We start from the raw sequence: 26,965 nt of genomic DNA on the forward strand, positions 1-26,965 counted from the left end.
GAGAAAGAAATTGCCCCAACCATTAGCTCATCCCTTTATGTAGCTAGTATCAAATTATTTCTTGGGCGTATTTTGAAATGAAAGTTTGTCCCAAGCAGTCAAGTAGTAATGTTTGGAATGAACCAGAGCTTGAAAACCCAAAAACTCAAAGGGGAAAGCGTTGAGAGTAAGCTTCTGTAAATACAATAATAGCTGGCAGGAGCAGGGCGCCCCTTTCTTCTTTTGCCTGTTGGCCTGGTACCTTCCTGGATGATGTACTTCTCTTGCCCGAAGTATTCCAGTTTGGGTAAAACTCAAGGCATTGGAAAGCATCCTGTTCTGTCACATCATGTTGCTGATCCTCTTTCTTTACTTTCCTCTACGGATGGTTGTTTTCTAGCAGGAAACTACTCATCTGCCTAGGTGAATTATTCCTTAGCTATGTAAGCACCTTACAGATTGAGGTTTCAAGACTTTAGCTGCTCTTAAAATACTAACTTCTGTATTCAGTAGTTGGGACAGCAACTACTACAATCATTTAGGAGCTGAATAGCTGAAGAACCAAAACATGAGGCATTTTCATGGGTAGTTTTCAGATCTCTGCCAATTATGTAGGTGTTTCTATTAAGAATCTCTCAACAAATTCCCCCTTGCTTGCAGGGCCATTATTTAAATAATCGATGATTCCCTAGCACAAAAGTCTTCCTTTCTACAAAGAATGCCACTTAATCACTGTGATGCCTGAAATAACTTATGTAAATTGAGCTGTCAGGAACAAATAAAGAGGCGTAATTGTACATCAGCCTCGTGTTACTTTAAAAAGATCCCTCCCTTGTTCCCCCCACCCCTTTGTACTAATCAATTTTGTACATTTTGACATTACTGTAAAATTCCATTCTTTGCGAGCAAATTGGATGTGTGCTGCAAAGCAGCTGCTTCATCTTCACGTCTGCTGTACAGCCAAGGCTAATTTGGGAACACGTGGGGCTCGGGGAAAGGGGGGCATTACTTCAGCGTCTGTGCAATCCTGCTGCTGCACTTCGGTTTTCAGAGGTGCTACAGAGCTTGAATTCGTTATCCAAGGGTAAATACGTGATGTCTCATGCCCCATGAAATAATTGTCCTCGGAGATGGTGTGAACAATGGTAGAAAGGAGGGAGCTTTAGTTAATTGTAGATAGGTAACTATAGGTAGCTTATACGGAATTTCGTGCTTGCTTTCTATGGGACCTTGTGCCGTCCAGGTTCAGCTGCTTTACTGGCAGTGGAGGGTCCTCGTTATGCCATCCTGGCATTTGGTAGTATTTTGGGGAATGCTTAGTGTTACTAACCCTCTTGCAGACAAGGTGTGGCGCTTTGCAAATTATATTCTCTTTGTCCCTTCTTGCAGTCTGCAATCATTAACCGGATTCAGTGTAGGATTGTGGCTTTAGATCTCCGAGGCCATGGTAAGTAATAAAAAAGATTAAAATCATGTAAGTACATCTATATATTTTTAAATACACATTTGCAGTTGAATACAAAGGAGATGTAATGAATCCCTCCCAAAATGGCTGAGTTCAGAGGCTAAGAAATCATCCTTAAGGCATCCTTATTTTTATTTGAAAGCAGGGTTGGAAAAGTGGCGGCTAGATCTCCACAGCTATCTGACCTCACGTCAGAGAAGCTGAGACTCCTTGTGCCTTTGTGTGAGGCAGTGGGCTTCAACCTTCCTACATATTGGCAGCAACCCCCTCCATATTTTCCCAGTCTATAGGTGGTTTCTACCATAGAAGTAAGTGTGTTTCTTAGTTGTAAGATACGTTGCAAATGTGGAGTGGACATGGGGAGTGTTTCTTGCCCCTAAGTTATAACGTGATACAGTACCAATCCATTAATCCATTATCCATTAATTCTGGATGTCTTAAATATTCATATTAACAGAAATAGGCTCTTCCTTACTGACTGTGCCAAAAAGCTTTGTACAGTTCCTGCTGCATGTCCTGAGGGTTTTCAGCTTGTGTGAACTTAACTTTTTCTAATTGTTTTCAGGAGAAACAAAAGTTAGGAATCCTGAGGATCTTTCTGCAGAAACTATGTCAAAGTAAGGAAACTTATGCTTTCTCTTCAGTATTTCACTTTTCACAAATCTTTGTTTTGTTTTCTTGACTGAACTAGTTTGCTTTTCTTGACTGAAATACTGGAAGACATGCAACCTCATGCGAGGGAGATGGCAGATAGTTTCATTTCACATGCTTCTGGTAGTTGCCTCTTGCTTTCCTTCCATTTTAGGATGGTTTGAAGTTGACTTGAAATTATATCTACCAGCTGAGTCAGGTTCCAAACTGGACTTGTTCTGTAGATGCCTTCAGGTTTAAACTCAGTTTAAAGATCAGTGGCTTTATTGCAGTGGACACTTTAAACCAGCAACACTCTAAAACACATACTGGAGATTTCCTGATAGAAGGGGAGAGATTTCCTCAGACATAACTGACTTGGACATTTTAACTTGGAATCACCGCTTTGGCTCTTCCTCTGCTCCTTGAATGAACATGGAGAGCGTGCTCACCTTGACGGGAGGCATCCCCAAAGCGTGGGTCACAGACTGAGACTTTCAGGCATGGAGGGAGCTGCTTTTTCGGACTGTAATGATCTACTTTGGGATGCAAATTCCCCTCTTGACAAGCTGTAAGAAAAGCAAATACATATTACTAAGCCCGTTAGATTATGTCCACATTTAGCACAAAGAGACTCTTTTCTATGAACGATTAAGTCATGAAGGACTTTGTAACCTTCATATGAACAAATCCGCTTGATTTGTTGTGGGGAGGCCATGTGTGAAATGTATTCTGACGTCCATTGTATACCTTATTGCTGCTGCTTTCAGCTTGTCAGCTCCTGATGTGTTAGTGTCCCGAGGAGATGCCGTATGAAATAATTAGGATTTTTTTAGATCTGGAGCAGCACTAACATGGGCGAAAACAAGTTGCCTTTTGTTTTAAACCTTCCTGTCCTCTTTGCAGTGAGCTTGAAAGTTATTCCTAATCAGCGTTTATATTAGAGCATTAAATTATAGCTGTTTTTCAGAGTTTGTTAAATCTTTGAGTAATTTTCTCATCGACAGAGCAAACAAGTTGGTCAACCTTCTTTTTGACTACTTTTCCATTTACTAGGTGTAGTACTGCTCAGGTTTCCAGCTCCTGTGATTTTTTTTTTGTCAGGAAAGCCAGTTTTGATGTCTTTGAGTCTCTCTCAAACTATCGTGGTGTTCAGCAGAGTTCAGGCCTTAGCTCTGCTCTTGCTTTGTATTTTTGCGAATTGTGTGAGCCAGCATTCACATATTGCAGTGACAACTTGAGTATAAGGACCTGGAGGTGGGTCTTATGGAAAAGCCGGGGAAATTGCTCTTTGCCCTGTAGTAGCTACACTTCAGAGAGACTCTGAATCTTTTTGTGTGTGTTTGGCGTTGTTTATCTCTGTCTTGGTCAGTAGGGCTTGATTATTTTCTCTTTAATTGGAAAAGGTTTCTCCTTTTGGAACTGCTAATTCCTTAAGCTACGCTTCCACGCAACAGGACTTGGCAGTTCTCTCACCTTTTACTTAAATCTCCCACTAACCCATGTCGATGTAAAATGTTCTCTTCAGGGTTTCGTTGTTGTTAAAGAGCACTTTCTGTTAATAGAAAGGGAACTTTTGTTCAGGAAGTCATTGGCTTGAGTGATTTCTGGTATTGGTACCTAAGCAAAACTAGACAGCGATAACAGAACACATTTGTCGCAATTACTTCTGGGTTAAATGAGCACGTAGAGAAGGTTGAAGGCTAATGTGCGGGATGGGGTCATCTAGCGTTGGGAGGGAGTGAGCAGACAGTTTGGAGCCGGACATCTCTCTTAGATCTGTATTTTCTCCTCCCATTTTGCAAATCCGCTTCGGAAATATATCAAAGTAGAAATGCCTGACCGTGTGTTTATCTCAATTTGGCAGAGACGTTGGGAACGTGGTGGAAGCTCTGTACGGGGACCTCCCTCCCCCTATCATGCTGATCGGGCACAGCATGGGTGGTGCCATTGCAGTGCACACGGCAGCAGCAAATTTGGTGCCAAGTTTACTGGGTCTGTGCATGATAGATGTAGTGGAAGGTAAGTGTGTGTACCCTTGGGTATGGTTATCTTTCATATTGATCTTTTCTGGTTATCCTCAAATCCCTGAGTACAGAGTTCTGCTTGGTTGTTAAACCAGTGCCAGTTCCCTCCTCTTAACAGATGTTACCTCCATAAAATAGACTTCCTAGTGCGATCCCTCCTTTTGCTTTTCCCAGGTGGGCTCTCCCATTTGCTTTTTTCCTCATAATTTACTTGCAGTACTTGTTGGCAGGGAGGAGTGACAGAGGAGTGTTTTTTTGTTTGTTTGTTTGAATAACGCATGATGCCGATGGGTGTTTACTGCTTTTTCTTACTATCTGAATGTTCTACTGGTTCAAATATTCATTTTCTAATGTAGGAGCAGGTATGACTGGAAGTCTTAGGACTGTACTCTTCTTAACTGCCTTAAATCCCCAGTGAGCCCTAGCTCGCTCTCAGGGTATTCCCTGGTAGCCAGTCCCATTTAAAGGGACCAGGCAATTTATCAGATGCCGTAAAATAAAAATATTTGTTTTTAGGTACAGCCATGGATGCATTGAACAGCATGCAGAACTTCTTAAGGAGTCGTCCCAAAACATTCAAGTCACTTGAGAACGCAATTGAGTGGAGGTAATGCGTGGGCTTAGGTTCCCTCTAAAATCACTTGCCTTTTTAGCCGGACTCATGAAGGAAACAAGGTTTACACGATTTGTCTGTTCTCTCCCTGCTCACTTCCCCAACTATCATCACCAATTCCTTGGCTGATTTGGCAAGGAGAGGGAGGTCTCAAGGATAATTCATTTTCTGGGAGAGTTGACTAGGTAATGGAGAAAGATCCTCGAAGGGCTTTAACTAAGAGGAAGCTTTGCTGGTACAAATTGCAACTTCTTTGTAAATGTCCCCTCTATTTGGAATGTCTCATGGTTCTTCTTCATCTGTAAGAAATGGGACTTGCTAATTCTCATGCAGAAAAAAATTACTTAAACCTTCAGCAGCTGAGTTCGAAAAGAAAAGGCTTTGTGGTTAGGTCTGTAGATTGGAGAGCAGAAAGCCTGCTTCTGTTCCTGAATACCAACATAGTTTCTCTCTTCTTCCTGCCTCCACAATGAAGTGGGTATAAACCTATTTCACTTTTTCCCCGTGAGCACTTCTCCCCTGTAATGAAATACGCAGGTCACAGTGACTTGGAGGATTCAAATAAGTCAGCATGTAGCGTGAGCGATGTATCTGTATTCAGAATGACTTCCGAGTACAGGTGATTTGGGGACGGCTTGGGGAAATTGTGAACTGTAAAAGGCTTGTGCTCCTATTTCTGGGCCTGCTAGTTCCTTACAAATGTACCTGTTTGACTTCCATTTTATAACTATTTCTGCCTTTCTTCAAATTTTTTTCTAGTGTAAAAAGTGGACAAATAAGAAATCTTGAATCTGCAAGAGTTTCTATGGTCGGTCAAGTCAAACAGTAGGTTGTTTTTTCTTTGAGCTATTCTTCAAATCTTCTCCTGTGTTTTACAATACCCTTATGACAAAACATAAATACGCCTGAAAGTGAACATTTCTTCTAGCAAATACAAGTGTTCTGTCATATGATCACAGTTGGTATCCACAGCAGCACTGAAGCATAGTTATGGCACTTTGAGAAAACCTGGCCAAAATTTCACTGGGGCAGAGGACTCCACCAAGAGCCATGTTTTAAAAAGTTAACTACTGTGGTTGTGCCTCCCTTGTTTTGGCTGCCTTCTTGTATACATTAAGGAAATAGATATTAGTCTGAGGTCGCTTCAGAAATGTTGGCCTTCTGGATATGATACCTTTCACTTCTTATAAGGAATTATTTAACTGTCCATTGCATTTTAGGAGTGGTCCAAGGTGAGTTCAGGGGGGATCAAAGTGACCTGCCTGTGCCATTATAATTCTTGAGACATGTGGAGCCTTTACAAATGTCTCTCATACTCTGTAAAAGAGAAGCCATTGCTTGTTTGACCTGCTCCTCTTCCTTTAAGTAGCTGTTCACGTTTGCACTGGGGTATGTTTGCTGCACGGGCACTCAGTCCTGTGGCTAGTCCTGTCTGTCTCTTTGATGCACAGCTGCTTTTACATTGAGGGGGGGGGAATTTTTCTCAGCCAGTTTCTGAGAAATTGCTGACTGCTCAAGGTTAAAACATGCTTTTTTTTTTTGTTTTGGAAGGAATCAGTTTCTAGTTTTATTTTCACAGGTGTGAAGGGGCTGCCAGTCCTGAATGTCCTAAAGCCATAGTGGAGGGCATTATTGAAGAGGAAGAGGAGGAAGATGATGATGATGAAGGGGGAGGCTCTGTCAACAAAAGGAAGAAAGAAGATGACACAGAGGTAGGGAGTTTCCTGCTGTGTTTTCATTCATTTGCATGGAGCTCCCTTGCAAGAAAAGTAGCTAGCAGTTATCCAAAACATGCCAATAGCAGTGGGAGCAACTTCAGTGACCCAAAACTTTATACTGGGGCTATCATTTTCTTCTTGGTCTTGCGCTGCTGATTCCATCTTGAACTATCAATTTAAAGTGTCTTAGCATGTGTGTTTAGTTTCCTTTTCTCAGATGTTTACAGATTTAGTGCATGTGGCCTGAAATGGGGCTTCTGTCCTGAATGAAGAATGCTCTTTTCTGAGCCTCGCTGGTATTTCTGCTCATTACAAAGACTCATTAGTATTCAGGAGGTCATACAGCCAGTTGCAGCCTAGGAGTCTGAAATCCTCCGGGGAAGTAGTTGTAGCCAACTTGGCACCTTGCGTTTCCATGTCATCCAGGCCTTGCGGAGAGCCGGGTCTGAATGCTCTGACTATTCCTGAGCTATCTGTGCTAGTAAAGGAAGGCAAATCGAGAGCCCTGAAAACCGCAGGGCTGTTGTAGCTGCTGCTGCCGCCTTTCTTGCTCCCTGCTTTGGCTGTGATGTGGAGAGAAATTTAGGAGCAAGAAGAATTGTCCGCTGGGAGTGTAATCCACCAGAGGGAGCCAGTATTTTTTTTATATGCACTTCCAGGCGGCACTGTGAGTTCATATTGCTTGAGCTGTTTTACTGATCGCTAATGCAGAGCTCTTTCTCCTTCCTGCAGACAAAGAAGGAGCACCTATACACGTGGCGAATTGAACTGGCGAAAACAGAAAAGTACTGGGATGGCTGGTTCAGGGGTTTATCTAACCTCTTCCTAAGCTGTCCAACTCCAAAGCTGTTGCTTTTAGCTGGTAGGTATCTTCCAGCTTTGTTTAAGTTCAATGGCTCTTCACTTCAGTGGTGTTTCACCTGTACTTTGGAGAATAGGGTCAGCATTTGGCTAATGTTTTGTTCTGAGAATAGCAGACCATTTCTCCCATCCTGGCTTTTCTACGTATCTTGAAATACTATACGCCACTTCATTTGATTTTCCATGCAGATCTGGAATTAGATCAGAGCCTCTAATATCAAAATAGCACATAACGACATACCATGTATTGCTGCTGTGGGACAGGTGTTTTTACTGTGTGACTGAGATGACGCTGAACAAACAGGGCCCTTTCAAGCTGCCCTTCAGCCCCTGCTACTATTATTTTTTCCTACAGATATGGGCTGTATTTGAACTTGCACTCAAAAGTCAAAGTATCAATGTTCTACAGCCAGTTATAGGCCCTTTTTGACCCTTGATAGGAAATACAGAGCTTAACCAAGCTAAATACCCTTTTCAGTTGTAGGGAAGGATGTGGTTTTGCATTTTTGACTAGGATCTTTCCTGTCCCTTTACTGTTCTGAAGTGCAGCAGTGAAGCATCCTAGCGGGTATCAAATATGATGTTTCTTTTGCATTTTTCACACCAAATGTCTCTTTCACAATCTCTAGTAAAGCTCTGTTTAGACAGTCATACTCTCTCTGGCGTTTCACCAATACCTCTGTTTATTTGAATGTAGGTGTTGACAGGCTGGATAAAGATCTAACAATTGGACAGATGCAAGGTAAATATTTAATATTGTTACTGTAATGCTCTTTTTGGATGATAGCTTGTTGCCATGGGTACGTGAACGAGAGAGAGCTGGAATGGTCTGTTACCAGGTGCAGTCTGTATTGAAACAAATGTGCGTTAAAGAATTCAGTCAATTCCAAAGTCATTCCTGACTGTCTGTGGTTGTAGAAGAGGTGGAAAAGTTGAGAAGGGAACGGTCTAATTAGTACTTGCGCAGGGCTGTTGCCATGGTTTTTGTTCAGTCTAGTGTTAAATGTTTCCAGTAGTGGGGCTGCCACTTATCTTGCGGGATCAGGATGACTGTGAGGATTTCTTTCTAATCTGTTTTTCCCTTTTTAATGTCATTGCTGTTGCTCCCAGCTAGAACATTTGGGACCATCCAAAACCATCTGGTCTCCTGTTATTTCTGGCAGGCAGCAAATAAAGATTAAGCATCTCCATGGATGCATTTTTTCCTTCTGGTCCCAGCTTCATAAATTTCCAGAGCAATCAGTACTGAAAAGTAATAGGAGTAGTAGGATAGGCATTGTGTTAAGGTAGATCTGATAGCAGTCTCAGCTCTGAAAGACGGTCTCACCTTTGACAAGAAGCTCTAAAAAGTTTTGCCTCAATTTTGGCTCCCAGGAACCTACTCTAAGTGCAGCTGGGGAAGATGAATTAAGCAGACAGTTCTCGCTTTCTGTTGGAACTGTCTGCTGTGTGTATTACAGAGTTTGCCTGAAATTTGTCTGCCTGCCTTGCTCCTTCTTCACCCAGATGAATATAGTGAGGTTTGTTTGTAAAGAACGAGAGATCCTTTTTAGAAGGGTTCATAAATTCAGAGCGCTTTTAAGAGACCAGTGTCTTTAGTCCTACCATTTAGTCTCAGAGTAGGTGTCTCCTGTATTCACGAGAATTGCCTGCCTAAACCATTGCTGGTAAAAATTAAGACCACTTAAAAAGCGGCTCCAGTGACTCTCTTGATCTGCAGGGAAGTTTCAGATGCAAGTCCTCCCGCAGTGTGGCCATGCGGTCCATGAAGATGCTCCAGACAAGGTGAGCTCCACTGTGGGGGTGAGGTTAGACAGACCATGGTTTTCACAGCTTAAGTGCGAAAGAGTCCTATCACTTACTACGAAGCTGCGATTATACTTCAGAGTCCTTTTTGGCATTATCAAAACTGGCTGTTCACAAAACAGCTTGGGTTAAATCACATTCTTTAAGCTAGCTTGAAAGCCTGGGCTAAGATGCAACATGCCTATGTAACTTGAGACACGAGGCTTGGCTAGGTTATAGATTTAACTCGGGCTGGTGGTGATGTAACTAACTGTTATCAGATGGAGTGTGGACTGTTTTGTTCTCCCTGCCTTTTCTCTTCAAGTTTTCCACTCCCTCTAGTGTTAAGCTGCAGCTTTTGGGTTTGGTCTGTGCTTTGCTGAGTTGGGTGGCTCACATTTTCCAAATATGAAACAAATGTGACTGGAGCAGTTTACAGACAGAGCAGTGCTAGTTGTGTGTATTACTGAATTTGGTGTCTAGAGAGACTCAGAAATGTGATACAGCCAATGGAGCCTGTGGTTGGAAACACGTGGTTTTAAAGCTTGTTCTGCACTGATTGCCATGAATGTAAAACTCAGGCTCTTTGTGCTTCAGTTTGCCAATATGAAATAGGGATTATCTAAACAGTGAGCTCTTGAACTATTTTTCTTTCTAATATAAATTAGAAGCGGTATTACCACTGTCAGGTTACTGTATTGGGTTATTCTTTATAAGAATAACTTAATAATGATTCAGCCTGACCTTTTTTACCTACTAAATTTAGGCATTGTTTTAAAATTACTGCAAGAGATGGCAAAAAGTTTTGCCGGCTCTTGACTGTTTGGTGAGTGTCAGAGTAATGGGAGCGTGTAGTTACTTTATGGTGCTGTCACGCAGAGGTTCTAGTTTTAAAGGAACAAACTTGACCACTGCATGGGGGGCTGAGGAGAGGTACTGTTGCTGAAATTGCTGCAGCCTTTGATAAGTGACTGGATTTCTCGTTGCCTTCACGTCCCTTTAAATTCTGACCAATTTTCCCTTTCTCAGGTGGCTGAAGCTGTTGCGACGTTCCTGATCCGTCACAGGTTTACAGAGCCCATCGGTGGATTCCAGTGGTGAGTGTCTGCGGGTGCTCGAACTGTGCAGCCCTTGAAGGAGAGTTCTTGCTCTTACTGTGTGCGTTTGTGGCTCTCAGTGTGGGAGGTATCCTGGAGTTTTGGTGTAATGCTGAAAGCAGCATGTAAACAAACAGCTTTAAATCACAGCCTGTAGTGTATTTGATGTTTGTGTTCGGTCTAAACTTTTCACATATTAACTTGTGTTAATAAAATCTCCTTCCTTGGAAGGAAGGAGAGAAGCAGATCATACCTAGCTGATTTCTTTATAAACTTCCAGAAGGCAAAAATACAAGCTTTCTGTTACTCAGTTTGAATAGTATTTATTTAAATAGTCAAGTCCCTGTATCTTGGAAGCCATTTGCACCATATTTCTTTGGCCACGAAATACTGGTGAAGTTAGAAATGTAAAGCTGAGTGCTTCATCTTGCAGACTTTATGCTTACCTCATGTGTTTTCTTATCAGAATGACCTACAGAAGCCAGGCCTCCACAGTCAGCCCTACAGCAATGAGAGTAGGTGGTGAGTGATAGAGTTACAGGGTTGACGGAAAAGGCTCCTAAAGTCTTAGTTACGGTACCATATTGCCATCAAGGCAATAACTGAACCAATTTAGACAATACCATAGAAGGTACTGACCTATTTTAGAGTCATCTTTCAGGTGAGTGGTAGAATAAGCCAAGCATGTTTCTTCAGCAGCCCTGAAAAATCCCACTGCTTTTACTTAAGAATTAGTTTGACAGAAGTAAGCCCCAAAATGTGTAGTACTTTTAGGACTGGCAGTACTAGAAGGGTCTCTTTCTAGTACTAGAGTGGTCTCTTTCTTTTTTTTCCCCTTTGTGCCCTTGGGGATGAAACTGTATAAATGTAGGACTGTCAGGAGCGCATATATTAAATCCAATGAAAGGATATAGTGTAGGAAAATGTGTAAATGATGGGAGAGGGTGAAGACCAAAGGACTGTACTGCATTATAATTTCGAATCTCTGCCAGGTATTTGACAACCTGTGCTATTGCTGTGAGCCTTTAAAGACAACTAGCCTGTTGCTTCTGCTATTATGGTTGTAGCAAGAGCAGCTTTAAAACAGGAGGCCTGGAGGAAGCGAGGTGGCTTGCTAGCCATATTGTGTGATATAAAAAGCTTTTGTGCTTCTCACTATTACCTATGTTACGAGTTATTGTTGAATGCATCAATGTTGATTTTAACCTACATGATTGTTTGTTTGTTTGTTTGTTTTCTTGGCCTAGGTTTACTTTGGGTAATCAACTAACTTTAGGGTGCCACAGCATCAAATATTTGCAGAGAATACTTGGATTTTAATGTGTGACGTTTTCTCCTCTCTCCTTTTTGCCTCCTAGTGTGTTTCCTGCTTGTTAATACCCTGGTGTTCTCGTTAATACCCTGGTGTTCTTCAGCACTGAGTCCCATTGTAAATAAACTGCACCAGAGGCCACTGTGATGTATCCATATCCTTTCATCTCTCCAGTTCAGCAGCAATGAGAAGTTGGTGTGAGATTCATCCCCTAGAACTAGTTCTCCAGGATGTGTAAATGGTTAGGGACTTCCTTGCTGGGAAGCAGCTTACATTGAAGACCATGCAAAGCTCTCCAGACCTGTGGAAGCGGGCTCCTCTCTGCTGCCGCAAGGAAAGACCTCCTGAAATCCCGAGTAGTCAATCATACCGATCTCCATGAATTCTCAGGCTTTCTTGGACCCAACTGCAAAGGGGCTGTTGGCAGTCCAGATCCACAGAGGGCATTGCAGCAAATCCAAAGGCTTCAGGATTTGTCCACGGAATCGTCTAATCGTCTTTGAAATGCCCCTTAGGTTTGTTTTTTATATACATATTCCTTTCCCCTCAAGCAGACGAGGAATCGGCTTCATTGGGAGCTCAGGGTTCATCTCACCAAAGCCAGCCTTAGGGGTCAAGCTGTGGGACGAGCCTAGATGCTACTTTCCTGTTCGAATTTGGACAGGAGTGCGAAACAAAACGGTGGGAGGGGGGACCGTGAGCACCGTTTCAGAGTCTTGCAGCCTTCTCAACATTCGTTTCAGGTACTCAGTGAGAAATGTAGCCTCAGTAACTCAATCTACTGCAGACACGTAGCGGGCAGGGGCTCTGGCCTGCAGTCACAGGGAAGACCCGAGAGCAGCGGTAACGGTGTGAGCAGCAGGCTGTTTGCCTGCTTGGCCCTTCTCTGCCTCTGGAATGGGTTTATACTTCCCTTCTTGTTGCTGCTACATTCAGCTGAGCGGAGACCAGCACCTCTTGGATGGAAAGATGCAAAAATGTGCAGCAGATAAAATATTGGAAGAGCTCGGAGTCGGTGCCGTTAACGTTGGCACAGGGGTGTAGGCAGCTGCTTGCTCCCCCCAGTATTGAAGGAAAGACCTTGTTTTCACTGACGCTTCCTTGACTTTTCACTGACACTTCTAGATGTTTCACTGACTGCCTTCCATGTCGCCATGTAAAAGCAGTAGTTACACAGAGAGCTTTTCTTCAGGGTTAATTGTCCTTAGGCGGTTCGTCAGGTTGCTTTCACTTCTCCTAAAAATCACTTGAGCGTAAGAGCAGACACGTTTTGGAGCTGTTTTCCTCAGTATGTTGCTGATGGTCTTCTGAAATCTCTCTCTTTTTTTAATTATTATTTTTTTCTGCCTTGCATTCATAACCCTCTCGTGCTGTATGATGAAAGCAGCGTTTTTAACGCTGGTTTGCTGAAGCATAGGTCTGTTCCTGGCCTGATCCCGGGAGATGCAGTGGGTGGCTGTAAATATGTCCTGTGCCAAGAGCCATAATGAATTCTTTGCATTTGTGAGGTGCAGGTGGGGGAAGAGGGAGCGCTGCGAAGAGCTGGTCAAGGCCAGCTGAACGCCGGGATTTATCCCAACAGAGAGCCGCTGTTCTCTTCGGATTCGTTCGCACGTGAGCCCGGGACGGAGCAAGCCGTGGCCTTACTCCGTGTCCCTTCCCTGACACATCGGGGCAGGAAATGCCTGAATTGGAAACGAGAAAGCCTAATTCACGAGCTCCGCTTTTCCCTGGCACTTAGGCCGTTGGCACTCGGGGGTTGAAAGAGCAATTTCTGGCTCCTGGCGTTTTTCTCCGTAAGTCACCACGTTAATTATTGTATTAGTCTACCGTGACCTCGGTAACGTCCATCCTGGTTCTAGCCGCGAATTCATTAAATGGTCCAAAGCCGCTGAGTTCGGAGCTTTAATTTTGGAGAAATACAACTTTGTCCAGACGCGTCCTGAAGGTTGGCGAGACTCTCGGTCCTTTCCAGACCTGTGGCTAAATCATTAGAAACTAAGAGCGTAGCGCGGCCCCGGGGTCTCATTTCGTGGGGTGCTTAGGCATGCGCCTGCCGTCAGACTCGTGAACGATCCCGGTGAAGTCGCATTCCTCCATGCGCTCGAGTAACCCGGAGGATCTGGCTTCGAGTGGCTCGATGAGGTAACTCCTTGCCTTTTTGCTTGCTTTTAACTCTTTCGGAGATCTTTTTGCAAAGGCTCCGTGGAAAGCGAAAGCGAGCCGCTGTTTTGTGCTCTGTGGAGGGGCCGCTTGGGAGCTGAGCGGCTGTTTCCGAGTGCCGTGGGCTCCCCAAAATTGCATTTTGCTGTTCGCATTGGAGAAATGAGTGAAAGAATTAGGATTTCACTCCTGCTGCAATTTCTCCTCCCTTTCCAGGGAGGAAGGAGCTGCAGGCAGAGATGAGTTGCACTTGGGTGAAGGATAGCGCAGGCCAACGGCAGGAGTAACCGCAGAGACAAATACTCTTTTTTTGACTCATTTGAAATTGGGAAATCCAGAAAATCCCCCTTCAAGTCCCAGCTTTTCACCGCGTTTTTTCCACAGCCTTCAGCTTTTTACTGTTTCTAGGTAAAAGCAGCTACGTGGGAAGAGGGTGTCTGAGTTCAAAGGATGCCGGTTTTACACCAGAGCTCTTGGTTACTTAGAAATCCCGCTTGCCTTCGTTCCAGTCCTTGGATCGAGGATCAGCGGAAACTTGCACAATGGAAAATCCCGCGGCTTGGCAGGAGCTGCAGTTTGGGAGGTTGGTTTGTTGGGGGGGAGCGACGCGGCCGTGGGCCGTTTTTGCCTTTGGGCTTGGCTGACCCCCAAAAAGCCCGTTCCAGCCCCGCTTTCCGGGGCTCCGCGCTGGTGACGACGAAGTCGCCCCGTCTGACGGCAGGTTGACGCCGAAACCGAGCTCGGGGAGCGCTCGGAGCCGTCGTGTCCGAGAGACGTGGGCTGGCAACAGCCTCCGGCGTGGACGCTCTCCCTCCTTTCTGCTGGTGTTTTCCGAAGGCAAACGCGTGTGTCCGTCTGTCCATCCCCCCGCCGGAGCCTCAGCCCCTTCGCATGTCGCCCGCCGTCCCTCCCTCTTGCCTCCCACCAATAAAGCATTTGTGCAAAGCCTCCGGGCGCAGCGGCTCCTTTCCAGCCCCGCGCGGGCGGCCCGGGATGAATGTGACCCACCGCGCTCTGCGCATGCCTCTCCCCGGGGTGCCCGGCTCATGGGTTTACTTGGGGGTGCAAATCTGCCTGCCTGCTCTCCTTGCCTTTGAGCAAGGAAAGTGGCATGGTTTTGCAAAGCTCTGGCCCAATAGCAGTGTTCTGTTAACTCTGAAGCAGACTGATTACCATAGCAGTACCGTAACACTAACTCCCTGCCAGTCCTTCTAGGAGAGACTTGTTTTTCTCTGAGGTTGGGAGAAGGAGCAAAGGGGGCTGGGAGGAAATTTGGGGTCAAGGCTGGAATTGGAGGATGCAGACACCCGCCTCAACCCCCCCCCCCCCCCCCCCACTGCAGCCCCATGGCACAGCCCGTCTCGGCCCTGGGGTGCCGCAGGAAGCCACTTCTCCCAGACTCTGTTTCAGTCTCCTTCGGCTTTATTTCCCCCAGGTTTGGGGCTGCTCCGGGTACTGCGAGAGCCCCGGATGAAGCCCACCAGGGTGGCTTTTCGCCCCCGCCGGCCTCAGTCCTCAGGGCGGAGGCCGCACGGCCGCCGAAACTCCTGCCCGTGCTCGTGGATCCACTTGTTGGCCACTGGAAGAGACGGGAGCGGCGTGGGCCGAGCGGGCCGGGTTTTTTGGGGCGGCTCTGGAGCCGGAGTGCCTGGCCGGGCCCCTTACCCCACTTGTCGCCGGCCAGGACGGGGCAGGCGGCGTGCAGCGTGTCCCCGTCGCCCTCGCCGCTCCGCCGCAGGTTCCACCAGAACAGCGCTGCGTTCTGCAGAGCCGGGCCCCAAAACTGAGCCCTCAGCCTTGGGGCTGGGCGCCCCAAAACTCAGCACCCGGCCCCAGCATTGGGGTTTGGCACCCCTAAAATGGAGGGGTCCCCCCTCACCTTGACGACGGGCACGCTGAAGTTGGCGTAGATGAAGGCAGTGGAGCCGCCGGCCTCCACCGAGCTCAGCTGGAGAATGAGCCAAAGCGTGAGCCTGCGCTCGTCCTCCTGCCCCGTGGGGGACGGGGGACGGCTGCTTCACGAGGCGTGAAGTCTCCCTTGAGCCTCCCCCCCGCCCCAGCCTCCCTCTCCATCTCGAAACCACGTTCACTCTGAACCCTACTGACGACCGACGCAGCTGCGACCTCGCGGAGCCCGGAAACGCGGGCACTCACGTAGATCATGACCGTGGCGATCCTGTTGCCCGACTTCATTCTGTAAAGGGGGCTCTTCCGCGACTGCCCCAGAGAGAGGAGCCGGTCGGGCCCGGGCGAACGCTGCTCGGCCCCAAAGCACGTCGCACCACAACGGGACCCAGTGGCTCTGAGCTGCCCGCGGGCAAATCCCCCAGGAAAACCTGGGCACGACAGGAACTCGAGCCTCAACACCCTTTTTTTGTGCAAATCAAAGCTTTTTAGCCAAAATGTCCCCAACTGAGCCATTTCCCACTTGCTTTTTTTCTCCCCTCGAGAAAAACCTGGGGAATTTTAACCTGATTGGATGTTTTCACCTTGCTTGAAAAACCTTTCTGCCCAGAAGAAGGTTTGGAGGAAAAACATGGGGTGAACTATAACTGTCCTGCGATTCCTCCTTCCCTCTCTCTCCCCATCCCTCCTTTCCCCTTCCCATTCCCTCCCCTTCTTCCTTCCTCTCTTTCTCTTTCTCTCTTTCCCTCTCCCTTTCCCTCTCCCTTTCCCTCTTTCTTTCATTCTTTCTTTCTCTTTCTTTCTCTCTCTCTTTCCTTGTCTCCCTCTTTCCCTTTCTCTTTCCCTTTTTTCCTCTTTTCTTTCTTTCTTTCCCTCTCTCCCTATCTCTCTCCCTCTCTCTTTTCCTCCCTTCCCTCAGCGAACCTGCTGCCTTTCCCAGCAGTTACCTCGACCACCCCAGGGACAACCCTGGGACCACCTTAGGGACCACGCTGGGGCCATGCTGGGACCACCCTGGGGACCACACTGGGGCCACCCTGGAGACCACGATGGGGACAATGCTGGGACCACCCTGGGGACCATGCTGGGGACAACCCTGGGGACCATGCTGGGACCACCCTAGGGACCACACTGGGGGCAATGCTGGAGTCACCCTGGAGACCATGATGGGGACAATGCTGGGACCACCCTAGGGACCATGCCAGGGACAACCCTGGGGACCATGCTGGGACCACCTTAGGGACCACACTGGGGGCCATGCTGGAGACAACCCTGGGGACCATGCTGGGACCACCCTAGGGACCACACTGGGGACAATGCTGAGACCACCTTAGCGACCATGCTGGGGACAATGCTGGGACCAGCCTGGGGACCATGCTGAGACCACCTTAGGGACCACGCTGGAGACAATGCTGGGACCACCCTGGGACCACCTTAGGGACCACACTGGGGACAATGCTGGGACCACGTTAGGGACCATGCTGGAGACAACCCTGGGGACCATGCTGGGACCACCTTAGGGACCACCCTGGGGACCACGCTGGAGACAATGCTGGGACCATTCTGGGACCACCTTAGGGACCACCCTGGGGACCATGCTGGAGACAATGCTGGGACCATTCTGGGACCACCTTAGGGACCACCCTGGGGACAACCCTGGGGACCATGCTGGGACCACCGCAGGGACAACCCTGAGGAGCCCCCCGAGAAGCCCCCCGTTCCCATCCCCGTCCCCCCGCTCACGGTGGCGTGGTCGAAGTGGGGCTCGTAGTGGCCGCCCAGCCCGTAGTTGACCACCTGCAGGTACTCGGCGTAGGGCACCCGCACGTCCAGGCCGGTGACGGCGGCGATGCGCCGCTCCAGTGCCGCCACCGCCGGGTCGGCCGTGTCCTTCAGCCAGGCGCTGCGGGCCCCACGGCCATGGGTCACATGGGGGTGGCTGGCCGGTGCTCGCCCAGCCCCAGGAGGGCCCAGGCGTCCCCAGGAGCCGCGGCGTTGGGGGGTCACCTACCTCTTGCTGATCCGGTACTCGGCTTTTTGCTGCTCCTCGCCGGAGGCGACCACGGACCGCTGCAGCTGCGGGGAGATGGAGATGCTCGGTGGCGGCCGGAGAGCCACCAGCGTGGCCACCTGGGGTGCCGCGGTGGGACCCCAAGGTTAGGGACCCCCCCAAATCAAGCAGGGACCAGCGTCTGGGTCTGAGCTGGGGTGGTTTTACCAAAAATCACCACCCCGAGCTGCCGGTGACGCCGAGCCGGGCTGGAGGTGGTCACCGGCAGCATCAGCCCCTTGTCACCCACCACGATTAGATACCACGAGTTCAGGCTTGGTTTGGCTAGACGGATGCTGGAAAGCGCCTGGTTGCTCCCCAAAACCTCCGAGGTGCCGGGTCTAGGAGGGAGCTGAGCCGGGCTTGAAGCTCGGGCTCTTCCCGGCTGTGAAAAAGCTCCGAAACGCTCACGTTTCTGCACGCCTGGAGAAGCGGCGCTTGGGTGGCCCTGGCCAGGAGACGCGGTGGGACGTGGTGGGACCTGCCACCCCCCCAGCTCACCCAGGGCCCCGCCAGCGCCTTGACGGTCTCGGCCTCGGCGTCGCTGACGAAGTCGTGGTACAGGGCGACGTAGGGCTGCAGCCGGACCGTCTCCCTCTTGGCCGGCTGGAGCAGCAGGTAGGGGCTGCCGTGGGTCTCGTAGGCGCAGCGGAGGCTCGGCGGCGGGTGCTGCGGGGGCGAGACGGCAGCGGGCAGGGCGTGCGGCGGGGGCCGGCGGCGAGGACCGCCGCGGGACCCGCCGCCCCGCACCTGCGTCCCCGGGCGCCGGCACAGCTCCTCGTAGGCGTCGCGGGTCTGCAGGCGGGTGCTGTCGGGGCGCCGCGGCGGTCCCGGCTCCGCGGGGACCTCCCGCTCCTCCAGCAGCTTCTCGTACTGCGCCACGTTCCTGGCCACCCTGAGGTTGCCGGGGTCTGCCGGGGACAAGGTGGCACCGGTGTCTGTCCCCCCCCCCCCCCCCACCGGGGCTTGGTCCCGCGGCCGGGTCCACCCGGTGCTCCCCACCGAGGCATGGCAGCACCCGCATGGGGACGAGGCGATGGGGTGCCACCAGGCTTCTCCTGCCCCTTCCAGCGTGGCCAAGCCCGGTTTGGAGGTGCAGCGGTTTGACGCCGGGGATCTGCCCTTGCTGACGACGTACCGTAGCGCAGAAGCTCCCTGGAGAGGCTCAAGGCGTGCGAGACGTTTCCCACCTGCAAGGGGGAGATGAAGAAAGCTCAGGAGCATCCTCCCACCACGGCCATGTCCCCTCAGAGCTCAGCCCACGGTTTCACCCCACCGGGCACCGCGGTGATGGGGACGACCCTGAAAATCACGCTGAGCTCCAGCTGGAGTGGGGCACGCGGGAATCTCCTGGACACGGACGTGCCACGGACATACCATGAAGTAGGAGAAGGCCAGGTGGTCCAGGGCGTCCTCCAGGCTGGCCCGGTCCTCTGTGTTCCAGCTCCCGTAGGAGAGGCGGAAGAGGTCGACGGCCTCCTCCAGCCACGCAATGGAGTGGTAGTAATCGCCCGTGTCGTAGGCCACCTGCGAGGCACCGTGCCGCTTGGACCCACCGCCAGGGAGAACCTGGCCCCTGTCCTGTCCCGTCCTGTCCCATCCCTTCTCCACCTGCCACTCATCCCACCCCACTCTGTCCCATCCCATCCCATCTCTCCTCCACCTGCCACTCACCCCACCCCACTCTGTCCCATCCCATCCCATCTCTCCTCCACCTGCCACCCATCCCATCCCGTCCCATCCCATCCCATCCCATCCCATCCCATCCCATCCCTCCTCCACCTGCCACCTGTCCCACCTTGTTCCTTCCCGTCCCATCCCTTCCCATCCCATCCCATCTTGTCCCACCCCATCCTGCTCTGTCCCATCTCCACCCCATCTTCTCCCATCTCAATCCCCATCCCATCCTGTGCCACCCCGTCCTCTCCCATCCCACCTCCCCCCCCCCAACACTCAGTCCTGGCTCTGCAATGACCTCAGGGGGGCTCTGCCCAGAAAAGCTTAGTTTCCATAAATGCATCCGAATCTGCTCCCATGGATTTAGTGCCCTGCTTTTCCCCCCGGGCAGGGAACGGCCATGGAGCTGGGCTTCAACCACATCCCACCGCAGCCTCCCCGCCTCCAAAGCATCACCCCCGCCGCGCCTGGAGGCAGCTCACGCCGGCAAGGCCGGGCTTAGCGGCGCTGGGCTGGCTCTTCCCTTCCCCAAAGCGGTGCGAGAACCCCGCGCTTTGGGCTCGCTCCGCCGGCAGATGCCTGCGGGCTGAGTCAGAGGGGCCTCCCTGCATCCGCGCGGCCGACCGAAACCCGCCTCGTCCTTCCCTCGCGTTGCACGGCGGTGCCCCGAGCCCCGCTCCGGCGCTGGGACGCGAGACCCCCCCCCCGGCCGCGAGCCCCCCGGCTCGCCCTCACCTTGCCCACGTGGAAGCAGTCGTCGGCGGAGAGGGCGATGGGCTGGCCGGGGTGGTAGAGGGGCGAGTGGGCGCCAGCGGGCTCGAAGACGCCCTTGGCCAAGCCCTTGACGCTCAGCGCGTAGACGTCCTGCAGCCGCATGAGCGCCCGGGCCGCCCCGTCCAGGTCCTCCGGCCCCGGCAGCTCCTGCCGCAGCGCCTCGAAGCCGGTCTGGAGCTCTGCGGGCAGCGGGACGGCGCCGGGCAGCGTTAACGAGCCCAACGAAGCCGTGGGGGTGTCCACCTGGACCACTCTGCCTTCCCGTCCCCCCTTCCCCAGCTTGTCCCTCCCCAAGCCACGTGCTCCTCTTGCAGGTGCCACCTCACCCCAACATCTCCAGGGACATCCCGGGGCGTTTGGTGGCCGGGGAGGGGGACGGGTGGCCGGATGGACCCCATACCCTGTGTGTTTTCACCGGCCGCCTCGCTGTAGACCACGTTGAGCCAGTCGGAGCGGAGGCGCTTGATGAGGCCGAAGGCCAGCAAGGGGTTGTCCACCGAGGCCGCGGGCTCCTGGTGCAGCGCCTGCACCTTGTTGTAAAACCTGCGAGGCGCCGGCGCCCAGTGACCTCAAAGACCTCAAAACTTCACCCAAAACCACGCCAAAGCGCCCGGTCCGGGTGACCATCTCTGTTCACCCATGGGTGCTCGGTCTGCTCTGAAACACCCAAAACCGTTGGTTCAGCGTCCTTCCTGCTGCATTTCTGCTAGTGCTGGTGATATCAGCAGCATCTCCCCGGTCCCGAGGTGGCCACCCGCATCCCTGCTTCCCATCACCCAAACACCGTCAAAATGGGATTTTTGGGGGGGGGTCGGGGGGGGGGGTCGGTCCCTACCGGGCCAGGTCGCTGAGGCGGTCGCTCTCCTGCTGCAGGTAGGCGCGGAGGAGCCGGAGCAGACGTCCCTCGGCGCCCAGCGCCTGCCGGATGCTCAGCATGGCCGAGAAGGTCTCGGCGGGCGCCGGGGGCAGCCAGGCCAGCAGCACCCCCAGCCCCAGCACCCCCAGGGCCCCCATGGAGGCGGGGGGGGTCAGGGGTGTCGGCGGCGCGGGGCCATGGCGAGCGGGTCGCGGTGGTGGTGGCGGCGGTGGTGGCCCGGCTCGGCGGTCCGCTCCTCCCCGCCGCGCAGGCAGGGCGGTACGGCGGAGGAGGGATGGGGCGGCTCGGCCCTCCCGCGCGGGGCCGGCACGAATCCTGCACCCGGCCCCCCGGCACGGTCCCCCCTCCGCCGGTGAGGCCTCCTCCGGAGCCCGCCAGCCTGGGTGCTAATTAATGCAGGCGCTAATTAAGGGTGCTGATGGGGGACGGCGTCTGCGAGGGGCTGAGGAGCCGTACACCGGTACTGCACAGTCCTGTGCTGGCTGCAGCGCTGGGGTCTCGGTGTGCACCCGCGCCCGGACCTGCACCCAGACCTGCACCCACAGCTGCACCCAGACCTGCACCCACAGCTGCACCCGCACCCGGACCTGCACCCGGACCTGCACCCACAGCTGCACCCACAGCTGCACCCACAGCTGCACCCGCGCCCGGACCTGCACCCGAACCTGCACCCGGACCTGCATCCACAGCTGCACCCGGACCTGCACCCACAGCTGCACCCGCACCCGGACCTGCACCTAGACCTGCACCCAGACCTGCACCCACAGCTGCACCCACGCCCGGACCTGCACCTGGACCTGCACCCAGACCTGCACCCGGACCTGCACCCACAGCTGCACACAGACCTGCACCCACAGCTGCACCCGTGCCTGGACCTGCACCCAGACCTGCACCCAGACCTGCATCCACAGCTGCACTCGTGCCCAGACCTGCACCCGCGCCCAGACCTGCACCTGTGCCCAGACCTCCACCTAGACCTGCACCCACACCCAGACCTGCACCCAGAGCTGCACCCAGACCTGCACCCAGAGCTGCACCCAGACCTGTACCCAGACCTGCACCCACAGCTGCACCCGCGCCCAGACCTGCACCCGCACCCAGACCTGCACCTAGACCTCCACTTAGACCTGCACCCACACTCAGACCTCCACCCACAGCTGCACCCAGACCTGCACCTGCACCCAGACCTCCATCCAGAGCTGCACCTAGACCTGCACCCACACCCAGACCTGCACCCGCACGCAGACCTCCACCCACTCCCAGATCTGCACCCAACCTGCACCTGGTAGGGAGACAGATTCCCTTTCCTTCCCTCTCCCTCGCTTCCCCTCCCTCTGTCCCCATTCAGTCCCACATTTATTCCCGGGTTCGGGGCCCTCGGTGGGGGGGGGGGGGGGGGGGGGGGGCAGGCGGCTGCTGAGCCCCCGGCCTGCACAGCCCTGCGCAGAGCCTGACCCATCCCGTCCCCAGTCTGTCCTGGCCCAGTCCTGGCACCCCCGATGCTCCTGTCCCCTCCGCTCTCATCCCGTCCTGTCCTGGAGCCCATGATGCATCTGCCCCATCCTGTCCTGTCCCATCCCATCCTGCAGTCCATGACATTCCTATTTTGTCCCATCCCAACCTGACCTGGAGCCGGCAATGCTCCTGTCCCATCCCATCCCGTCCCGTCCTGTCCTGTCCTGCAGCCTGCAGTGGTGCTGTCCTGTTCTGTCCCATCCCACAGCTCATGATGCTCCTGTCCTGCTCCAACCTGACCTGTCCCCCTCCCTGTCCCTGTCCCACAGCCCACGATGTTCCTGTCTGGTCCTGTCCTGTCCCATCCCATCTTCATCCTCATCCCTGTCTCTGTCCTGCAGCCCACAATGCTCCTGTCCTGTCACATCCCGTCCTGTCCCTGTCCCTGTCCCCAGCCTCATCCTCATTCTGTCCTCGTCCCTCTCCCAGAGCCTGGGATATTCCTGTCCTGTCCCATCCCATCACTGTCCTGGAGCCCATGATGCTCCTGTCCTGTCTCATCCCGTCCCATCTCAGTCCTGCAGCTCATCCTGCCCATGGCACCACAGCAGCCCTGCGACCCCCTTGTCACACCGCTCTCCCCGAGCCATGGCCATGGCTGCTCTCGGCCCACCTTGGCCATCTCCAGGCCTTTTGCTGCCTCCACGGACCCCGGAGGAGAAACCAGGGCTGGACGGGGTGGTAGGAGCCCCCAGGGCCATGGGGGGGACCTCAAAACTGGCTGAAATGGGGGTCAGGAGGAGACCAAGGGTGAAAGCTGGCCTTTGAGGGCCTTTGCTGCGACACCGGTGAGAGGCAGAAAACCCAGCCCGCGTCCCAGGGCACACCACAACGGGGGCCACCACCGCCGCCTTTCCAACGCACGTCCCGGCTTCGGCTGTTTTGGGCACCCGCGGGTTGCCGGGAGAGGGGAAGCAGCTCCGAAAGGGAGCCGGGAGCTTCGGGCGGGGGGGGGGTCTCCAGCCCACCCAGGCAAACGGCTTTTTGCCGGAGAATCCGCGTTACGTGGTCCTCAAGTGCCACCACTTGGCCTGTTCAAGACACAGCGGTCCCACCGTCGCAGAGGTCCTCAGAAGCCCAAAGCCCCCGGCGTGAGTGCTTGGCCCCCCCCCCGAGATCTTGGCTGACCAGAGCTTTCCTGGGCCAGAAACGGCTGAATATTGGATAAAAAGCCAAAGAGGAAGACGAGCTCATCCAAAGTCGATGTCTCCCAGGTTTTCTCCATCCGGCTTAAAGAAGGACCATGAGGTTCAGCCCAGTCCACCACGAGGCTGGTGTCAGAGCATGATGAGTGCAGGGGCACCATGGGTGCAGAGGCGCAACGGGTGCAAGGGCACGATAGGTGCAAGAGCATGACTGAGTTGAGATCATGATGGGTGTAAGAGCACGATGGCCATAAGGACATGACGGTTGCAAGGCCGTGATGGGTGCAAGGGCATAGCGGGTGCAACGGTGTGATGGGTGCAAGGACAGGATGGGTGTAGGGATGTGATGGGAGCAAGGGCGTGATGGTTGCAAGGGTGTGATGGGTGCAGGAGCACGCTGGGTGCATGTTCTCAAGAACATGAGCTGCCAGCTCTCCCCATCCCCACGGCCCGCGTCTCTCCCGGGACCCGGAGCGAAATCCTTGGCTTTCAGACCCCAAAACTCGACCTAAACCTTCGGGTTTAACCCCCCCCCCGAACCTCCGGCTTTGACCCCAGCCCAGCTGCTCCCCCGTGTCCCCTCGCAGCCGGCCGCCGGATCTCCTGGGCTCCCTTCCCGGCCCGGGGTGGGGACCCACGCGACCGCCCCGACTCCCTGCGAGATAAATAAAGCTCATTGATTTGCAACGCCCTCGGCGAGGCCGGATAACGCACGCGCCCGGGTCACACGATCCGGGGAGCCCGGCCGCGCCAGCACCGCCGGCGCCGGGGCACCAACCAACACAAAAACGCAGCGGTTTTAGTCAAACGAGCCAAAAAGCCCGCGGCAGCACCGGCTTTCCCGGCTGCCGGGCAAAACCGGCTCGTTCCCCGTTGCAAAGCATCATTTCGGCCCACGTAATAAAGTTTGGATGATCGCATCCCATAAAACATCCTCGGAAGATGAGTTGTTTCGGCTTTATATCCACGACGTTAGGTAAAGGCAGCATCGAGGATGCCGCCACGCACGTGGCCGGAAAAGGGGACCCTTGGTCGCAGTATTTACCCCGCGGGGGCGGCTCCGGGCGCAAATTCGATGGTCGCTGGAAGAAACGGCGTCGGGGAGACGCCGGGCAAGGCCTACGCGGCTCCGGGCTCGCCGGCGGGCGCCCCGCAGGCGCTGAGGAGCTGGCGCCGGGTGAAGAGGCAGAAGGCGATCTCCTCGCAGCCGCTGGCCGCCCCGCACTCGAAGAGGCACCCGAAGAGCCCGTCGGGGTCCGGGCAGACGGCCAGGTCGGAGTAGCCGCAGGGTCCCTCGTGGAGCACCCAGGGCCGCCGCCAGCCCTCCCGCTCCAGCGGCGAAGGGTTGACGTAGAGGCCCAGGTCGCGCCGGCGGCGCTTGTCGGTGGGGTGGGAGAAGAGGAGCCAAGAGGCGGCGGTGAGGGGCTGGCCGGCGCCGGGCGGCCCGGCGAAGCTCACCACGCTGCCCTGGCAGCCGCGGGGCGGCTCGCAGAGCTGCTCGCAGGGCGCCGAGCGGCCGAAGCGGAGCCCGCGGTCGGTGCTGAGCGCCACGGCCCGGCACCGCCGCGGCGTGCGGGCGCTGCAGTAGAGCACCGGGCCACCGTCAGCGGCGGCGATTTCGGCCACCTGGCACTCGCCGGTGCGCAAGCCCTCGACCAACGCGCCCCTACGCCAGCTGCGGCCCCGGTCGTCGCTGTAAAACACCAGGGCGTGCGGCTCGGTGCAGCAGGGCAGCGGCAGGCCGCAGAAGCGCCGGTGCACGTAGTAGGCGTAGGCGGGCACGGCCAGGCGCCCGGCGGCCAGCTGCACGCCGTGGCCCGGCCCCACGGCGAAGGTGGCCCAGCGGCGCAGCTCGGGCCCCACGGCCGGCTCGGTGAGGTCGCGCAGCGGGGCCCAGCTGCGGCCGCCGTCGGGGCTGGCGGCGCAGCAGAGGCGGGCGGCGTTGCGGCCCGCCAGGACCTGCCGCCGCTCCGTCACCCGGCCCCGCACGCAGATGCAGAAGAGGAAGACGGTGCCGCCGGCCGCCTCGTACACGGGGCAGGGGCTCATGGTGCGGTGGCCGGGCAGCGTCAGCTGCGGCAGCTCCTCCGCGGGGCCCCACTGCGGGAAGAAGGGAGGGGACGGGAGAACGAGAGCGCTCGGCATCGCGCCGCGGCCACCACGTCCACCCCGCGCCCGGCGTCACCGTCACCTCCACCTCCAGGCCCCGGCGCCGGCCGCGGCGCAGCACCAGGTGCTGGGCGTCCTCGTCGCGGGCGGACGAGCGCTTCTCGGCGAAGGCCAGGAAGGTGGCGGCGGGCGGCAGGTAGAGCAGCGCCGGGATGCGGTAGGTGACGCCGCCGGGAGCTTCCTGCCGGAAAAGGGTCTCCCGGCGCGGGCTCGGCGGGGTCCCCGGCCCCATGGTCGCCCCGCGAGGCCGAAATCCCTGGCGGGGCGGAAAAGCAGCGGGAGAGGTTTCGAAGGGGGAAAGCGGGGTCCGGCCTGACCCCCCCCCCAACCTCCCCATCCCACCTCGCTCCCCCAAACCGCTTCCAGCCACCCGCGGGGGTCTGACCCCAGGGGACACCCTGGGGACTGGGACAGGGACGGGGACACCCTGGGGACAGGGATGGGGATGGGGACAGGGATGGCGATGGGGACACTTGGGGGACAGGAACGGGCACAGGGATGGGGACACCCTGGGGACCGGGATGGGGATGGGGACACCTTGGGGACCAGGATGGGGACACTTTGGGGACAGGGATGATGATGGGAACACCCTGGGGACGGGGACAGGGATGGGAATACCCTGGGGACAGGGATGGCAATGGGAACACCCTGGGGACTGGGATGGGGACAGGGATGGGGACACTTTGGAGACAGGGATGGAGATGGGGACAACCTGGGGACAGGGATAGGGACAGGGACACCCTGGAGACACGAACGGGGATGGGAACACCTTGGGGACCGGGATGGGGACAGGGATGGGGACACCCTGGAGACAGGGATGGGGATGGGGACACGCTGGGGACTGGGATGGGGATGGGAACACCTTGGGGACCAGGATGGGGCCAGGGATGGGGACAAGGACACCCTGGGGACAGGGATGGGGACACCCTGGGGCCGGGGCCGGGGCCAGGGGACCCCCCCGAGCCAGGGGCAGCCCCGGGCCGTGCTCAGCCCCCCACCACCGCCGCGAAGCCCCCCCGACCGCTTCCCCGCCGCCCACCCCGGTCCTACCGCGCTGCCCGGGGGCACCAGCCCGGCCCCGGCCCCGGCGCAGCCGCCGCCACCGCCATCCGCGGCGCCGGGAGCCGCTTCCGCTGCGCCGGGTCCGCCCCGGCCCGGCCCCCGCGCCCGCCCCCCGGCCCGCCCTGCCCCGCGGCGCCCAGA

At 54.7% G+C, this 26,965-nt stretch overlaps 3 protein-coding genes across 11 annotated transcripts in view; 1 reads left to right on the top strand and 2 right to left on the bottom strand.

The window, feature by feature from the left end:
- PPME1 (protein phosphatase methylesterase 1) overlaps window positions 1–14,598 on the top strand; it is a 32,609-nt gene extending 18,011 nt beyond the window's left edge. For 3 of the 4 annotated variants that reach the window (XM_064505246.1, XM_064505248.1, XM_026111459.2), the window contains 11 exons: window positions 1,369–1,426; window positions 2,010–2,061; window positions 3,942–4,096; window positions 4,618–4,708; window positions 5,474–5,539; window positions 6,294–6,426; window positions 7,165–7,294; window positions 7,991–8,035; window positions 9,014–9,078; window positions 10,108–10,175; window positions 11,534–14,598. In XM_064505246.1, coding sequence (XP_064361316.1) covers window positions 1,369–1,426; window positions 2,010–2,061; window positions 3,942–4,096; window positions 4,618–4,708; window positions 5,474–5,539; window positions 6,294–6,426; window positions 7,165–7,294; window positions 7,991–8,035; window positions 9,014–9,078; window positions 10,108–10,175; window positions 11,534–11,552 — 882 coding nt within the window. In that variant the 3' untranslated portion in view covers window positions 11,553–14,598. The remainder of the gene's footprint in view (window positions 1–1,368; window positions 1,427–2,009; window positions 2,062–3,941; window positions 4,097–4,617; window positions 4,709–5,473; window positions 5,540–6,293; window positions 6,427–7,164; window positions 7,295–7,990; window positions 8,036–9,013; window positions 9,079–10,107; window positions 10,176–11,533) is intronic. The other variant, XR_010387344.1, reaches the window with a different exon arrangement.
- A 452-nt stretch (window positions 14,599–15,050) lies between these two features.
- On the bottom strand, window positions 15,051–21,469 carry P4HA3 (prolyl 4-hydroxylase subunit alpha 3). 5 transcript variants are annotated; one of them, XM_026111449.2, is made up of 13 exons: window positions 20,892–21,467; window positions 20,457–20,599; window positions 20,018–20,235; window positions 18,983–19,132; window positions 18,744–18,795; window positions 18,356–18,516; window positions 18,107–18,274; window positions 17,567–17,631; window positions 17,299–17,458; window positions 15,805–15,867; window positions 15,530–15,598; window positions 15,316–15,412; window positions 15,051–15,229 (listed from the first exon to the last, which is right to left on the bottom strand). In XM_026111449.2, the coding sequence occupies exons 1-13, from the start codon at window positions 21,068–21,070 to the stop codon at window positions 15,159–15,161; spliced, it is 1,596 nt and encodes a 531-aa protein (XP_025967234.2). In that variant the 5' UTR covers window positions 21,071–21,467; the 3' UTR covers window positions 15,051–15,158. The 5 variants fall into 5 exon arrangements, with proteins under 5 accessions (XP_025967234.2, XP_064361312.1, XP_064361311.1 ...); XM_064505242.1 differs by lacking the exon at window positions 15,805–15,867 and having other exon boundaries at window positions 20,892–21,469; XM_064505241.1 differs by having other exon boundaries at window positions 18,107–18,516; window positions 20,892–21,468.
- Window positions 21,470–24,536: 3,067 nt separating this feature from the next.
- Window positions 24,537–26,921, bottom strand: NEU3 (neuraminidase 3). Of its 2 annotated transcripts, none has more exons than XM_064505250.1 (3): window positions 26,813–26,921; window positions 25,791–26,018; window positions 24,537–25,693 (listed from the first exon to the last, which is right to left on the bottom strand). In XM_064505250.1, the coding sequence occupies exons 2-3, from the start codon at window positions 25,992–25,994 to the stop codon at window positions 24,713–24,715; spliced, it is 1,185 nt and encodes a 394-aa protein (XP_064361320.1). In that variant the 5' UTR covers window positions 25,995–26,018; window positions 26,813–26,921; the 3' UTR covers window positions 24,537–24,712. The 2 variants fall into 2 exon arrangements, with proteins under 2 accessions (XP_064361320.1, XP_064361319.1); XM_064505249.1 differs by having other exon boundaries at window positions 25,785–26,018.
- Window positions 26,922–26,965: the final 44 nt, after the last annotated feature.

Source organism: Dromaius novaehollandiae, chromosome 1 (assembly GCF_036370855.1).
Source record: "Dromaius novaehollandiae isolate bDroNov1 chromosome 1, bDroNov1.hap1, whole genome shotgun sequence".
NCBI classification, from domain to species: Eukaryota; Metazoa; Chordata; class Aves; order Casuariiformes; family Dromaiidae; genus Dromaius; species Dromaius novaehollandiae.